A 15,208-nucleotide genomic window follows, 5' to 3' on the forward strand; every position below is an offset into this window, starting at 1 on the left:
GTGTATACTTTGCCTAACATCAGAGGCCCTGCAATCTGGCCCTCCGATGCCTCTCTTGGTACAAACTGGACCGTGCTGGAGAGAGAAAACTCGGTCTGGACAAAGAAACCTCTCTCCTGTGCCAGGACCATCTTCTTGATGCTGGTTATTACTCGACTCTTGATAACATCTCCCCCACAAGCCATGTATTCTCCTCACGGAGATCCAGGTATGTGTACAATTCAAAGTCTGGCGACAATTTTCTTGAGTCCCGCTGTCCAGACCCTTGTAATTCTTTTCCACAGGAAAAGGAGTCCTGCAGCTGGGAACGCTATACCTGTGGGAAGGCAGTCTGAGGGAACCCTGCTCTAAATTCCAGAGGAGGGAAGTCTTCCTCTTATTTTGGACTCAGGATAAGTGCGTTTGCAGAAGCTTGTGCGTTCTGCAGACTTAGATCAGGCCATTCCTGTGTCCTGGTCTAAACCGGCTGTCTTTCGGGAGACCTGCCTACAGAGCAGACGGCTTGCACCTGTCCTGTCCCTGCTCTGGCTGTCCTCCACACTTGACAGGACAGATGCAAGGCCTTTTGGCACAGAGCAGAGGCCCAGGGAAATCGCTATTGACTGATTACATGACGTATGAGATCAACAGACTCTCTTTAGTTTGACAGGCTCCAGAGAAAAGCAGAACTGTCCATTCAATGAGTCAAAGCAGCCAAAAAGGGTCGTGTAACACTGTCAAATCCCAGTGGAGAGATTTTGAAAGCCCAGCCCTGCATGCACAATATGGCCGAATGAGGAGCCCACTGACATCAGGGCCCATTTCAAAAGGACCGCCGACCGCTGGTAAAAGAAATACACCAGGGCTGGAGAGATGACTCAGTGGTTAAGAGCATTGCCTGATCTTCCAAAGGTCCTGAGTTCAATTACCGGCAACCACATGGTGGCTCACAACCATCTGTAATGAGGTCTGGCGCCCTCTTCTGGCCTGCAGACATACACACAGACAGAATATTGTATACATAATAAATAAATAGTTATAATAAATAAATAAATATTAAAAAAAAGAAAAGAAACACACCAAAACCCAAGTATGAAGAAGTACTTTAATAGCTGAAACTCAAAGTCATTGTGCTCCTGGTTCCAGGATTCCTAATTGGCATCTTTGGCCATCTCAGAAGCCAGGGTCACCCACCTATGGTGTCAGGGCATGAACTTCCTCTGGGTGCTGAGAGTTGGAGGAAAGTGTGACCACGTCCAAGCCCATGGCTGTGAGGACCTTCCTCTTATCTATGCATCCAGTCAGCCGCATCAGTCGGACAACGTGGGCTAAGGAAAGAGACGAATGTTGACTGCCTAAGCAGGAACAGCCCAAGCCTGTAAGGAAAAGCACGCTGCATACATAGCATACAGAGGGGAGGGCTTCTGCCTGTGCATCTGCAACATTACATTTGTTTTGCCCGCAAACTATCAAGAAGGATTCTGTCGGCAGGGGATGCTCCCTGAACAAGCAAAACGTTGGACAAAAGTCCCGGATGTCCTGCGTCACCAGCTCAGAGTTCTCATGCGTCATCCACTGGAGAGTTTTGAGGGAAACATGAAGTCAGGCTCCTGCCTCTGCCTATGGGTCGATTTCTTCAGGAATCACGGTAATCATAACGTCTTCGTTGCCCCTGCGGACAACCATGTTCAGGGTGTTTTCCTTTTTAATGACATCGCTGACATCATTGGCAGTGACCACCGACTGTCCATTGATGCTGATGATGACGTCATTTTCCTTGAGCCCTCCACTGAAAGACAAAGGAAGACACACTGGTGACACTACCCTTGTTCCCAGTTATCCAGGAGGCCACAGCTTAGAAGCCCAGAGCCCAGAACACAGGGGTTTAGAGGAGAGGGTGGTGAACTGGGAGAAATGACCTCTGACTGATGAGTAGGTGATGTTTCCTGTCAAGATTTTTAGGCTACATCAACAATGTCCATTGCAGAAATGCCTGTGACATTGTGTAGTGATAAGAGCGGCGGGCTGTGTTCCTGCTGCCCGGCTCACGCACGGCTAGCTTTACACCCAAAATAACAACACACAAATTGTATTCATTCAAATACTGCCTGGCCCATTATCTGTAGCCTCTTATTGGCTAACTCTTACATATTGATCTAACCCATTTCTAATAATCTGTGTAGCACCACGAGGTGGTGGTGGCTTACCGGGAGGATCCTAACCCACGTCTATCTTGGGCAGGAGAAGCATGGCAACTGCCTCACTGCCTTCTTCCTAGCATTCTGTTCTGTCTACTCCACCCACCTATGTTCTGACCTATCAGGCCAAGCAGTTTATTAATTAACCAATGAAAGCAACAGAAATACAGAAGACCCACCTACATCATTTCCCCTTTTTCTGTTTGAACAAAAAAGAAAGGCTTTCATTTTAACATAGTAAAATTACATACAGCAAAACAGTTATAAAGCAAGAATTATAATTATAATATCTATATCTATTTTATCTTTTATCATAATTAAGGAAAACTATAACTATCTATTTATTCTTCAACTCCATCAAAGACTCCAGAAGGATATAATATTGCCTAATTAAACAAGAAATAAGCAACTCGGCTGTTCTCAGAGAGGACAAGGAAACACCAGGTACTGTGACCGCAGCCAGTTTGCTCATAAATGGCCTCCTAATCCAGAAAGTGATTCCTCCAGGAATGTTGGATGCCTCTACTCAGAGAGGCTCCTTTGTGCTGTGGCTGGAACCTTAGTTCATACGTGGCAGGGTCACTGTGCTACCGCAGTCCTCTTCCTCCTATCCTAGGGCTACAGACTTGTTCCACAAAGGGCCAGAAGGGAAACAGCTCAGGCTTCCCCAAGTATTTAGTGGCTGTGTCTTAGCTATCCAAAGTCTGCTGCTGCAGCAGAAAAACTGCTCCAGACAAGATGTCATCTTGTCTGGGGACACAGCTGTGGTCCAATGAAACACGTGTCCACATTAGCATCTCAGAGAATTTGCAGTATCACAAGACAGTGTCATTTGGATTTTTTTTTTCCAACCATGAAAAAAAATGCAAAAACTGTTTTTTGTTATCCCACAGGTCATGGACAATGAGGCATCAGGCCAGGTCTGGCCCCTGGGGCTCATATCTGCAGCTTCAGTCCACATTGCTTTCCAGAGGTCACGGGGGGTCCAGGTAACAAGCCTAACTTTTGGCTGAACTGCACCATGGGGGTCCAGGTAACAAGCCTAACTTTTGGCTGAACTGCTTCTTTCACTATTTTGATGTCATCTGGATTGTTTTTGCGTAGGTGTTGACAGGTATGACTTCACTAGTCACAAATACAACCAGAGCAGGCCCTGGGGATCTGCATCCTGCTCCACAGAACCTTCCCTCTAGCCAGGCTTTCCAGGAACTCGCAGTCAGCCCACCAGTTGAGTGCTTTTTCCATATGGATGACCCCAGCCATGACCCAAGGCAAGAAACCTCCTTCTGGGGGACAAGCCCTGAGTCCAACCCAGTCAGAAGCCCTGGCTGCGGGAGATGGTGGGCTGACACACCCATCTGAGCCAGCCGTAAACACTGCTTCCTAGCCCACAAGCCACGTGGATATTAGAAAAAGGGGAAAGACTTATCACTCACGCTTCTGCCGGGGTATCGGGGATTACTTCGATGATGTATGCCCCAGACAGTACATCTGGGAAGTCTCGGTGGCGGTCCTTCAGCTCTTTGGCCTTGCTGCTTAGGGGGAAAAGTCTGTGTGTTAATATTAAGCACCCACAACTTTCCTGTGCCAACACTTGGCTCTTACCAGAGTCCCTTCTCATTCTCCACTTCAAGTCGGCTGATTTACTTGATCGTGACACATACATGCACAGGCTTTGACACAGCACAGAACACATGCCGAGGTCCAAGGACAATCTCAGTCATCACCTCGCACCTCGTTAGGGACAGTGTCTCTTGCCTGCTGTTGCTCACACAGGCCAGCTGGTCTGCAACGGAGAGTCTCCCCCGTTTACCTCCAGTCCTGATATAAATAGCCCCAGGACTACAGACATGTACTTCTATGCCTGGCTTGGCATAGGTCCTGGGGATTTGAACTTAGGCCCTCACACTACCACAGCAAGCACTGTACCCACGGAGCCACCTCCCCGGCCCCCAATTCTCCTTTAAAATGGCCTGTCTACTAGCATCAGCAGCTGCTGTATGATAGCAGGAAACTGATCTAATCATCAGCATAAGACAGCTGCGGCAACAGTGGTTGTCACTACCAAGGCTGAACCATACCTGACGATACAGTAGGCACACCCACACTGTTAACCTCATCCTAACGGGGAGGGTGCTGAGCACCCAGGATAGAACTTTGAGAGGTGTAGGGGCAATAACAATGAAAGGAGACCCCATAGCCTAGCTTCCTCCACCCATACTTCCATCTCTTTGGCTCCCAAAGACAACCCGTGTGCGTTCAGGCTCAGCAAGCTGTCCCGTTCTTGACAACACTGAGAAAAGTACCATTGTTCATAGCTTGTATGGAATGTCTTAATATTTTGACAACTGGGTAAAACAGTACTATCAATACATTCTGCTCTTTAGTGACTCAGACATGCCAGTCAGTTCGGTTTCCTGAATTTCCTGCAGGTTCCCTTCAACCCCCTCTAGTAGTACGTCACGAGCCTGGCAACCCCAAGCAGCAACCTTCACACTCAGGAAAACAAGCCCATCAGTCTTCAGTACCCCGAGGCAGGGCCTGCCCTGGCATTCCTGCAGCCACACCCCACGCTGCAGCGAGCAGGGGAGGCGGGTGCTCTCCGCTGGGGCGGGCAGGCGCTGGGGCACTCCTGGAATGTGAGTTTCAACAGAACAAGTGGCCAGAGGCAGGCAGGAGAGTGTGCTGGAGGGAGCCAGCCGTCTGCTGTTCAGGCCTGCCTTCGGGGAGGAGGGCAGGGTTTTCCAGGTGGTCAGAATGCAAAAGCAAAGAGGCCCAAGCCCAACGGCCCCTCTCCTTCCCCAGTGAGACTGACTTTTAAGCAGAAACTGAGGTATCTGAAGGAAATAGTTTCCCTTCAAGAATAGCCATGAAGCCTTGTGATGTCCAGGATTGTATAAAGACAGGGCAGATGTTCACATTTATATCACTGTGTGTCCTGTTTACCTACCTAGATGTGAGCGACATCATTCGGATCCCAATATACTTCTTCTTGGTGACAGCTTTCCCTAGTGTGGCAACAAAGGGACAAAAAGTCAGCCCAGTTGGTGGGAGTATTGGGACACAGGAGCCAGAATTCCAAGGCTCCAGTTTGTAGCATGAGCCAGAGGAGGGCACCCAAAGACTGTGGTTCAGTCCTGGCCTGGGCTTTTAAGAATGTCTCTCATTTCAGAACGGTCAAAAGCTTAGCCCTTCGTTCCTAACCCCTTTGGGTATCTAGATTGAGAATCCTCTTTGTTCAGTCTCTACCACCACCACCCTGGTAACACATATTGACTCTTGAGAAGACTGGTCTCAGGGACTGTCACCTTCCCCTTTCCCAAGTCCTCAGGGGGCAGCTAAGCCTCAGGACTGAACCTGCAAAGGTCCCCAGGATGCCTGGACCTGGTTACCTTTGGCCTGTCGGTCGTGGGATTCTGTCAGGAACTTCTTTATCTTATCGGATGGAATTGCAAAGGAGATGCCCGCCGTCACCTTCAATGTGTTAATTCCAATCACCTCGCCATCCTGCAAAGCAAGCACAGCTCACTGAACCTGGGAGGGTCAGAGGCAGGTATAGGCAGGAAGATGAGCAGACGCGCCATGTGACAGAAGTCTTTGAAATGCGTTGCCAGGTGTGGCGCCTCGCGCCTGTCATCCCAGCTCTCAAGAGCAGCTGAGATAGGATCACGCTGAGATCCTGGCCAGCCTGAGCTATGGTTTGAGACCTAGTCTCCAAAAACAAGGTTGAGAAGAAGATGCTATCTTCGCTGGTCATCCCATACTCTACCCCACAAATGTGTACAATTAAAACAATAAAAAGAAGAAGAAGCAGTGTGGGCTGAGAAGATGACATGGTAATTAAAGTGCTGACCAGGCACGTGAGAAACTGGGAGTTAGGATCCCCAGAGTCCATGTATATGCTGGGTGTGTGTGGCGGCTTGCCTGTAATTCCAGCCTCAGAGGCAGAGGCGGGATCCCAGGAGAAAGCTGGTTGGTGCAGCTAGCTCTGGGTTCGACTGAGAGACCCTGCCTTCCTGGGTAAGGGGAAAAGTGAATGAGGAAGATCCTTCATCAGCCCTGGGCCTCCACAGGCACAAATACATACGTGCAAAGACAACACCCCCCACCCACCCACTCACACTTGGGACCATACATACAAATGCTCATATACATAGGCATATGGCAGGGAGAGCATTTTGGCTACGTTTGAGAATCTGGAGGGCTGCAAGGAGGAGCCTGGGGGTCAGGAGGGGAGAGGCATTAGGGCACTTGTGTAGTGCCTACCACACTCAGTTCTGGAAGGATAAACAGACGCTCCAGGTAGGAGTTTAAAGACTGCTTCACTGCGTGTACAGATGAGGTTAAAATCCACCAGATGTGCTCTTCTCACAGAAGAATGTGTCCACCCCTCATTATCTCCGTTTCCAATGCCCCTGATGTGACTGTGGATGCTGAGTTGAGCCTGGACCCTCAGGGTTTACTCCCAACAGCTGCCCCAGGGTACGGTAGGGACAAGCGAGGATGTGGCTCTTTCCTGAGAAGTTTCTGGTGACCTATTGCTGCACTGAAAAAAGGGACCTTAAGAACGGTCAACATAAATTGCTCCTGTTGTACGTCACAGAGAGCAGCTCCTGACAATGATACTCCCCAGGAAGTATCACTGGGTGGCCTCAATTTTATACTCTCTTAAACAACTCCCAAGCGCTGGCATTCTGTGACCTTCAGTTTTATGCTGAGGTATTAAAGTCTAGGTTAAGGGAGATTTGTGTGAGCACGCGGTGGCTCCCCATCATACCCACAGGCATTCAGGGAAGGTTCTGGCATGGAGACAAGCCAGGCCAGCTCATCCCCACTCAGTTACCCTCGAGGCCAAAGGCACCTTTATGCAGCCGGCCAAGCTGCAGGGACCTTCAGTCCCCTTTCTGCCTAGAATTTCACGGCATCCACCTGTGGCCTGAAACCCAAGAGTGTCCTCTGGCCTTACTGCTTCCAGAAAGGGCTGCTGGGGCGAGGTGCAGAGATACAGTACACTCAGGCAGCTCCCTATAAAGTTAATTACGTCATGTGTTCTGACAAGCTCGTGTCCAAAGAGAAAGCAAATAGCATGCCCACAGACGGAACAAACACAGCACAGGGATTGAAAGGCCTTACCAGGTTTACTAACGGGCCTCCGGAGTTTCCATACTGAAACGGAACCAAAAGGGAAAGGTCAGGTCTGTTTCACACCATCATCTAACCGATGTCTCCGCCCAGCAGGTTTCAAATCTCTGTGCTGAAGCAGCTGGCAGGGCTCTTTCCCAAGATTCTCTGCTCCCCTAATATTTTCTTGGCTCACAAAAAGGATCTTGACCATTTTCACAAAGCTTGGAATGTGCCATAGTGAGACGATTTAGCTCCAGGCCCACTGTGAGCAGCTAACCCCTTTCACCTCCTCCTCGGATGAGACTAGCTACTCGCTTGCTTCAGGACCCCATAGTTCAACCCTGTTCAGTCCCAAGGGGGTCACCACCATCACCACCACCCACACACACCCCACTAGGACTACACTCCATGTAGTTTATTCTAGTTCTGAGAATTCGTGCAGACTACAAGCAAGTTTGGGAACAATAGCTAACTTCCTCTGACAAAAGCTTGTCCCCACCCCAGTAGGTAGAGGGAGCGGAGGGCTCACATTGATGATGGCGTCCGTCTGAATGTAGTCCATATCGGAATTCCGGAGCCCCAGCTCTTTGCCGCCTCGCTGGGTGGTGCTGACAATCCCGGTGGTGACCGTGTTTTGAAGAGAAAAGGGGCTTCCGATGGCTACCACAAACTCTCCCGGTCGTAGCTCTGAGGAACGGCCAAGCAGCAGAACTGGCAGCTTTCCCTGCAAGCACAAAGGCAGGTGTTGCTGCACTGCAGCTTGGCATGCTGGATAACGCAGATGTAGGGGCCACGGAGCAGTCCTGGCTCCTAGGGATGAGCTCGCCAGCACTAACACCGCTCTCTCAAGCCCTTGCCATAACCCAACACCACAAGCCATCAGGGACCCAATGAAACAGAAGATATCCAAAACAGAAGAAGGAAAATGGGGAAACGTGAGAGACCATTTCTCAGTTTCACATCTTGGAGCTATCCACACAGCTAGACAGAGGACACCAGGAGACAACTTAGGCTGAAGACAGTCTTAGAGATCAAAGTTGCAGACAGGGATCCTGAGCCCAGGTGCCTTAGGGGAAGCAAGGAACCTCAGGCCTACTTCCCATAGGCATAGCCTTCCTGAGGCCTGGGATATGAGGAGCCCTGAGGGCAGGGGCTCACACTGACTTCCTTGTGCGCCCCAGTGGTGGTGAGGCACAAGGACAAGCAGAGGGGTTGGCAGCACTGGGGACCCAAGTGTTGGGCTATCTCTTCTGCTGGCCCTGGGAAGGTGTCTACGCTCCCAGCCTGGGCAGACGGAGGATTCAGCGGAAGAAGCCGCATTTCCCATGCCCTCTAGTTAATAGGCAGAGTTATGAGCCCTAAATAACTCCTCATAACAACACAGGATCCTCCAAAGGCTATGGAGGTTGATGGGCTGAGGAAAGTCGATAGAGGCTGCCTTCATTCACTAACAAGGCCCCCAGGCCCTGCGTTCTTTCTTCCACGTAGCCCAGCAATCCCGCATGCCGCTCGTGGACTTCTGTAAGAGCTGGTCCCACTGCCTGCTAAGGGAAACTCTTTACATTAATTCACCTTGGAAAAGAATAAGCTTAAAGAAAAAAAAAAAAAAGGACCCAGTGTGGGTGGAGATGGGATGGGCAGAGAGACCAATGACTTTAGCATCCCCTCTACAAAGACAATTGTGCTGCTGATGAGCTGGGACAATTGTTCAGCAGACAAGGGAAGCTCCAGGGACCTGGGTGACTTGTGACAGAACCAAGATTTAACCTGATTCCTCTACCCTCCACCACTACACAATCCAGTGCAGATTCTACACACACACACACACACACACACACACACACACACACACACAAAGTCGCGCACATGTGCTCACACGCACACATACTGAGACAGACAAGACAAACAGACAGAGGAGTAAGGCCAAGACTGGATAAGAAAACTCATGCAGAAGGAGAGAGTGCAAATTCTCACCAGCAAGGAGCCTGAGAAGCCACACCCCTTGACTCTCGGATAGCACGCAGTCCCACAGAACACCAGCCATTGGTGGCACAGACTGAGGCCAGGCTGCCGAACTGAAATTCTGCGTGAGTTTACAAGCATGAACTCCTCATCTGAGAACTGGAAATGAGACAGTCCACCGATCTCAGTGGTCTCCTGTGAGAACCCGATGAGCTAGGAGCCTGACCGGCTCTCTGGAAACAGCCGGCTTGGCTGGTGTATCAGCGGAGCATCAGCTATTCGCCAGTATTAAAGTCCCTGAAAATTCAATGAAGGAGTCCAGCAACTGTGCTGGGACAAGCTAGTGTAGGTCACCTTTCCAGACTCAGCTCCACCCAGTCTTTGACCCTTTCACTTTAAGGTCACCTGAGGCCAGAGCCTATGGCATTCCCTAAACAGACCCACTCAGCATCCAATGGCACGTAGCAAGCTCAGCGCGACGTGTTTACCCTGGGTGGGCGCCAACAGTCCCTGCCAGCAAACTCTGCCAAGAATGACCTCAGCAATCACGGCAGGGTGAGGCAGAGTCTGGCTGCTGATGTGTGCTCGCTCGGCCACACTGGAGGAGGCCCACCAGGACAGCCCCATTCCTTTGGGGGCCCAGGAGTGGCTGAAAGTCCTGTCTTTGAGGCTTCAGGGATAACTGAAGGGCAGGCAAAAGGGGTGGCCAGGGCTGGAAGCCTGGACATCCAAGGAAGCAGTCTACACAGATAGTCGAGTTTAACTTGGAAGGGTAGGCCCAGCTACACAGTGGGGACTATATCAGGTTGGAGGGAAGGGCCACTGAGAATCATTATCAGCATTTGTCTTGTGCCATACCCTAGCCTCTGCCTGCTAGGAGGGGTGGCAGAAGCAGGCTTTAAGCCTCAGGGCCCTTAAGACAACAGGGACCTAATGACAACTCTGTCTAGCACTTCTGTTCCAAAGTCTGAGCTCAGGCCCAGAGGATGCTGGGAAAGAGACAAATGTTTTCAGGGGAAGTTGTGTGGACAGATGGTAGGACCTCTATGATGGAAGGAGATCGAGGCGCCTATGTCATAGAGTACTTAGAAGACATGCCAAGCTCAAGATCAATGGACTCATCCACTGTCACCAAGGTGACCATGGGCTTGGACAAGAGGAACACTAATGGTGAGAACCCATAGGAAAGCCTATGTCACCACCCTGTCCTATCTGTCCAGGTGGGCAGACCCAATGGTCATGTCTCTTTAAATATATGCTATAAATCATTCAGGGTGATTATAAACACAGTACTAAACAGGCAGACACATAATGGCAGGGCAAGGAGAAGGGTATCATAGTCCAAATCCTCAATTTATAGGAAAGGATTAACCCTTTCCCTGACAGGTGACCAAGTTCTTACAGGGCACTCAGATGACTTGGGGACATAACACCCCCACACACCATTTTATGGCTATGGAAACTGAGGCTCAGGACGGAGGCACTCTTCTCAGCCGTGAAAACCCTGATTAAGCTTGAGAATCAGCTTCTAGGCTTGAGCCTCCATCCCCATAAGGCAGGAATTCTAATTGCTGGCCTCCAATTATAGGCTGAAATCCCTACAAGGGAGAGTGAGGTGGTGCCGAGCTGGCGGCCAGGCCAGATTTATGGCTCTGTGAGGTCAAGTTGCCTTAAGGGGCCCTTTTGGCCCTTGCTCCCTGCAGGTGCTGGCTGGCTTTGAGCCTCAGACTCCTTAGTTTATTCGGATCCAAACGGGGCTGATTCTCAGCCACAACCCTCACTCAGGCCTGTCTGCTTGGTAGCTATGCCTTTGCTGGCCAAATTCCTGCTCTGTAATTGAGCTTTTAATTGTATCCCTGTCTAGACAGCCACACTCTTGGGGGGACAGAGGAGAGGAAATGTCCAAGGCTGGAAGGCACAGCAGTGCCGCAGCCTTGACCTACAGGCGCTCTGTCACACTTCAGGGTCCCTGCTCTATGTCCACAGGCTGCTTCCTCTGTGTCCACATCAAAGCTGTCTCCAAGCTCCTGGCTGTAGACGCTCTGTCTAGGGTTCCCTTTGAAGCAGCAGTCAGTCAGTCACAGGCCATCCAAGAGACCAGCTCCTCTCCTGACAGACACTTCCCATATCCGCCCCCCCAATCCTACAAATCTAAGCTCCCCTAAGAAGTAAACAGGACAAGCATCCATCCTGATAGTTGCAAAGATTGAGGGGGAAAAAAGGGATCCATCACTCCCACTGACCTCACTGCTGGGGAGGCACGGACATGTAGCTTGTGGGAATAATAAAGTCATGAGAAGGAAAAACAGAGCTGTGAGACTCCATATCATGAAGCCAAGAAGGAGCCCTCAGCCTCTAGCAGGAGGGCCAGCAGCTTACACTAGGTCAAAACGCAAGTCCTTCTAGGATGAGGGACATTGCCCAGTGAGTCTCGCACAGTTGAGTTCTCACCAGGCTGGAGAGCAACAGTAGCCTACGAGGCCAACAGAAGAGAAGAGTCTGAAGCAGGAAGATATATAACTACTGTATCTCCGGGGCACTGCCGGATGCTAAACAGTATCCTCAGCATCAATAAGAAAGTCACCTGGGAAAGAGAAGAAGTCCTGGAGGCTGGGAAGATGGCACAGCCAGGCAGCCAGATGACCTGAGTTCCACACCTAGAAACCTCATACAAAGCCACACGTGATGTCACAGATCTGTAATCCCAGCACTCCTACTTTGAGATGGGAGAGAGAAACAGGAGATGCTGCCAGGAGCTCGTGGACCAGTTAGCCTGGATAATTATATGCAGGGCAGTGGCAGGAATAAGAGGGAACTTCAACAAGGTGAAAGACAAGAACTGTACCTTAAAGCTGTCATTTCATCTCCACGGACACACTTGCATACCTATGCATAGGCACACACATACACACACACAACAACAACAACAAGGATAATAAAAGAATCCATAATGCCCAAGTTATAGGCACACTGTCACCTGAGTAGGTGAAGAATGAGCTCAAGGGAGTGTCAGCGGCCCTGGACATGGATTACAGGCTTACCTTGTCCACACAAATTACTAAATAGTCACAGACTGGATGCTAACTGTGAAGTAGGTCAAGGGCTTGGTCCACAGCATGGTTCTAGCTAATTAAATTATAGCCATCACAAAAGCAGGCCTACAAGCTTTGCTTTCAGGGCACACTGCCTACCTGAAGAGGAATAGTTTCAACAAATAGTCTTCCCAGCGCCTGGCGTAGGACCCATGTATCCAGTCCGGCTCTCCAGGCTTCCTGTCTGATGGACAGAGCATGGATGGACCACCGGGGCCCAAGAGTAAATGCAAATGGAGTCCATTCCCTTGCCGTAGGCAACTGGGCACAGATCGTCTACAATGCCAAGCACAGAACCATACTGCAAGGATCTCTGCCTGATTGACATGCAAGGAAGAAAAAGCTGAATCTAAAGTGGACACAGCCACACAGCCAGGTGTCTGGGGCCAGAGTTGTACCAAGCCTGGGAATAAGGAGAAGCACTTTGTGAGGTGAGCTAGGAGCAGGCTTGTCCACTATGCCCAGGCTTCAGAGGCTGAAGAACATTAAGACCCAGAAGCATCCTCCTCTCCACTCCGTCAACTTCAGTATGCTCACGGTCACCAGACAGTCACCACCATTACAGATATCACACAAAGACAAGAAGATGCCTAGTAGCCACATGACAAAGAGGGCCAGTAAGATGGCTCATTGGGTAAAAACAACCGCCACCAAGGCTGATAACCTGAGTTCTATCCCTAGGAAAGGTCCCCCAAGATCTGGTCTGTGACATGTGTCTCAGCTTAGTCAAGGCACAGGTGACTGAGTGGAGCCTGGCCACAGTAGACAAGCTCACTGCTGGTTCACCTCACACAAGTGCCTCCTCCCACTTTGTGGCTCAGGAATTGTTTACAATGAGCATAGGGCAGGCTCGCACCCAATGGGCTGGGGTATGCGTGTGTGAATTCAACACTCCCTCTCTCCTAAACCTGGGTGGTAGATCTACTCCAAGTGTTCCCACCAGCCCACCAGTCCAGCAGGCAGATGCTCAGGTCACACCAACCAGCAAGGGAACAACTGATCCGTGCACAGAGGGAAGGGACAAGAGCCAGGGTAACAGAACAGAACAATGAGAAGTTAAAGAACCATGACATAAACCAGGAGGTAGTGGCACATCATTTAATCCTAGCTCTTGGGAGGCAGAGACAGGGGGATCTCTGAGTTCAAGGCCAGCCTGGTCTACAGAGGGAGATTCAGGACATCCTTGGCTACACAGAGAAATCTTGTCTTGAAAAACAATAATAGCTGGACGGTGGTGGTGCATGCCTTTAATCCTAGCACTCGGGAGGCAGAGGCAGGAGGATCTTTGTAAGTTCCAGAACAGGCTCCAAGGGTACAGAGAAACCTTGTCTCAAAAAAAAAAAAGAAGAAGAAGAAGAAGAAGAAGAAAGAAAGAAAGAAAGAAAGAAAGAAAGAAAGAAAGAAAGAAGGAAAATGAAAAATAATAATAATAATCACATAAAAGAATGTAAGTGGAGCTCAGCACATGCCAAGATCTTGTGTTCTATCCCCAACACAAGGAAATTTTAAAATATAACAATCAGATGGACCAGCCGACATGAGCTGAGCTAGTGGTTCATAAGTAAAGGTGCCCTTGCTTGTTACCCCACAGTATCTTTTGGGAGGTCTGTCTTATGCTCATTCAAGCCCTGGTAGGCCTGGGCCTTGGCTTCAAGGCACCATGTGCTGGAGGTTTCATTAGTGGTCAGAGGATGAACCCTAACTTCCAGAACTTCTCAGGACAGGAAAGCTGAGCCTGCAACTAAGGAAAGCTGTTGCCTGCGCTAAGCAACACTTCATGGTGATGGCTGCTCATCTAGGGCTCGTGTTCCAATATCAAACCAGCTGGTGCCGCAGAGAAAATCAGGCAAACACACTCACAGGCATGCACGCTCCCCAGTCTGTTCCATGCTCACAGGAGAAGCAGACATCTGGGTTTGGGCTGATCCTATGTGTGTGCAATAGCACATGTGTGTTGGTCAGAAGACAACTTTGTGGAGTCAATTCTCTCCTTCCTCCTTTATAGGGGCTCTGGAACCACACTCGGACATCAGGCTTCTGCGGCAAGCACCTTCACCCAGTAAGCCATCTCCCTGGCTCTGGGTCCTCAATTAACTGAGTCTGTTACTTGATTGATTTCTCTGGACCTCATACCTCCTCCAAAACTAAGGCCGTTCCATTTAGTCAGTTACGATGACGAGGGCTCTTTCCAGATGTGGCCGTTGCTGAAAATTCCATTAGCAGTAGTTAAATGAGGAAAATCGGAAAGGTAATGGGGGAACCTTAAATTGCACACAACTCCCAAGGCGGTCTAAAGATCCTTGCCAACTTCTGAAGCATCAAGAGGAGCGACATCTGGACATCGTGAGGTTGTGGTGGGACCAGTCATCCTCCCGCGAGGACAGCAAACAGCCCTTTCACTAGCTCAGCAGCTGTTACCGGCTCAGGGACTCACCTCATTCCCTGAAACTTGAGGCGAAGAGCAATAAAATGAACCAAGAAGCCAAAATGAAGGAAAAGGTGCCAATTTCTTTTTAAAGTCTAATGAGTCAAGTCAATCACTTCTTTCTCTCCTTTGAGAAGTACAGCAGGTTCCTCAGTCGCAAAAATGTTTTTGCTGCTGAGTCTGCAGTTTTACTGTGTTTGCCAGCTGCCTGACGCACTCCTGTTTAGGGCTGGGGTTTGCAGGCTGGGCCTCTTGTTGGCTGAAGCTTTCTTCAAAGGCTAATGTTGCAGCCACTGGCTGCAACTCAACTGAGTGATTCAACATGCCTTCTGGAAACAGTTATGTCAACCTTTCATTTTCTTTCAAACGATGCAGGAGGAGGAACTGTCCATCTACTACACCCAGAAAGAGGAAAGCAGAGGGGGCTA

General features: G+C 49.9%; 1 protein-coding gene across 2 annotated transcripts in view; it reads right to left on the reverse strand.

Annotated features, from left to right (window-relative positions):
- Positions 1–1,065: 1,065 nt before the first annotated feature.
- The window catches only part of Htra1 (HtrA serine peptidase 1), a 51,069-nt gene continuing 36,926 nt past the window's right edge, over positions 1,066–15,208 (reverse strand). The window contains exons 4-9 of one of the 2 annotated variants that reach the window (XM_048455182.3): positions 7,831–8,025; positions 7,311–7,343; positions 5,570–5,684; positions 5,128–5,185; positions 3,614–3,709; positions 1,066–1,768 (exon numbers count right to left, since the gene is read on the reverse strand). In XM_048455182.3, the coding sequence (XP_048311139.3) occupies positions 1,600–1,768; positions 3,614–3,709; positions 5,128–5,185; positions 5,570–5,684; positions 7,311–7,343; positions 7,831–8,025 (666 nt within the window). In that variant the 3' untranslated portion in view covers positions 1,066–1,599. Of the gene's footprint in view, positions 1,769–3,613; positions 3,713–5,127; positions 5,186–5,569; positions 5,685–7,310; positions 7,344–7,830; positions 8,026–15,208 lie in introns of both variants that reach the window. The other variant, XM_048455181.3, reaches the window with a different exon arrangement.

This window comes from Myodes glareolus, chromosome 7 (genome assembly GCF_982192425.1).
Source record: "Myodes glareolus chromosome 7, mMyoGla1.1, whole genome shotgun sequence".
In the NCBI taxonomy this organism is placed as follows: Eukaryota; Metazoa; Chordata; class Mammalia; order Rodentia; family Cricetidae; genus Myodes; species Myodes glareolus.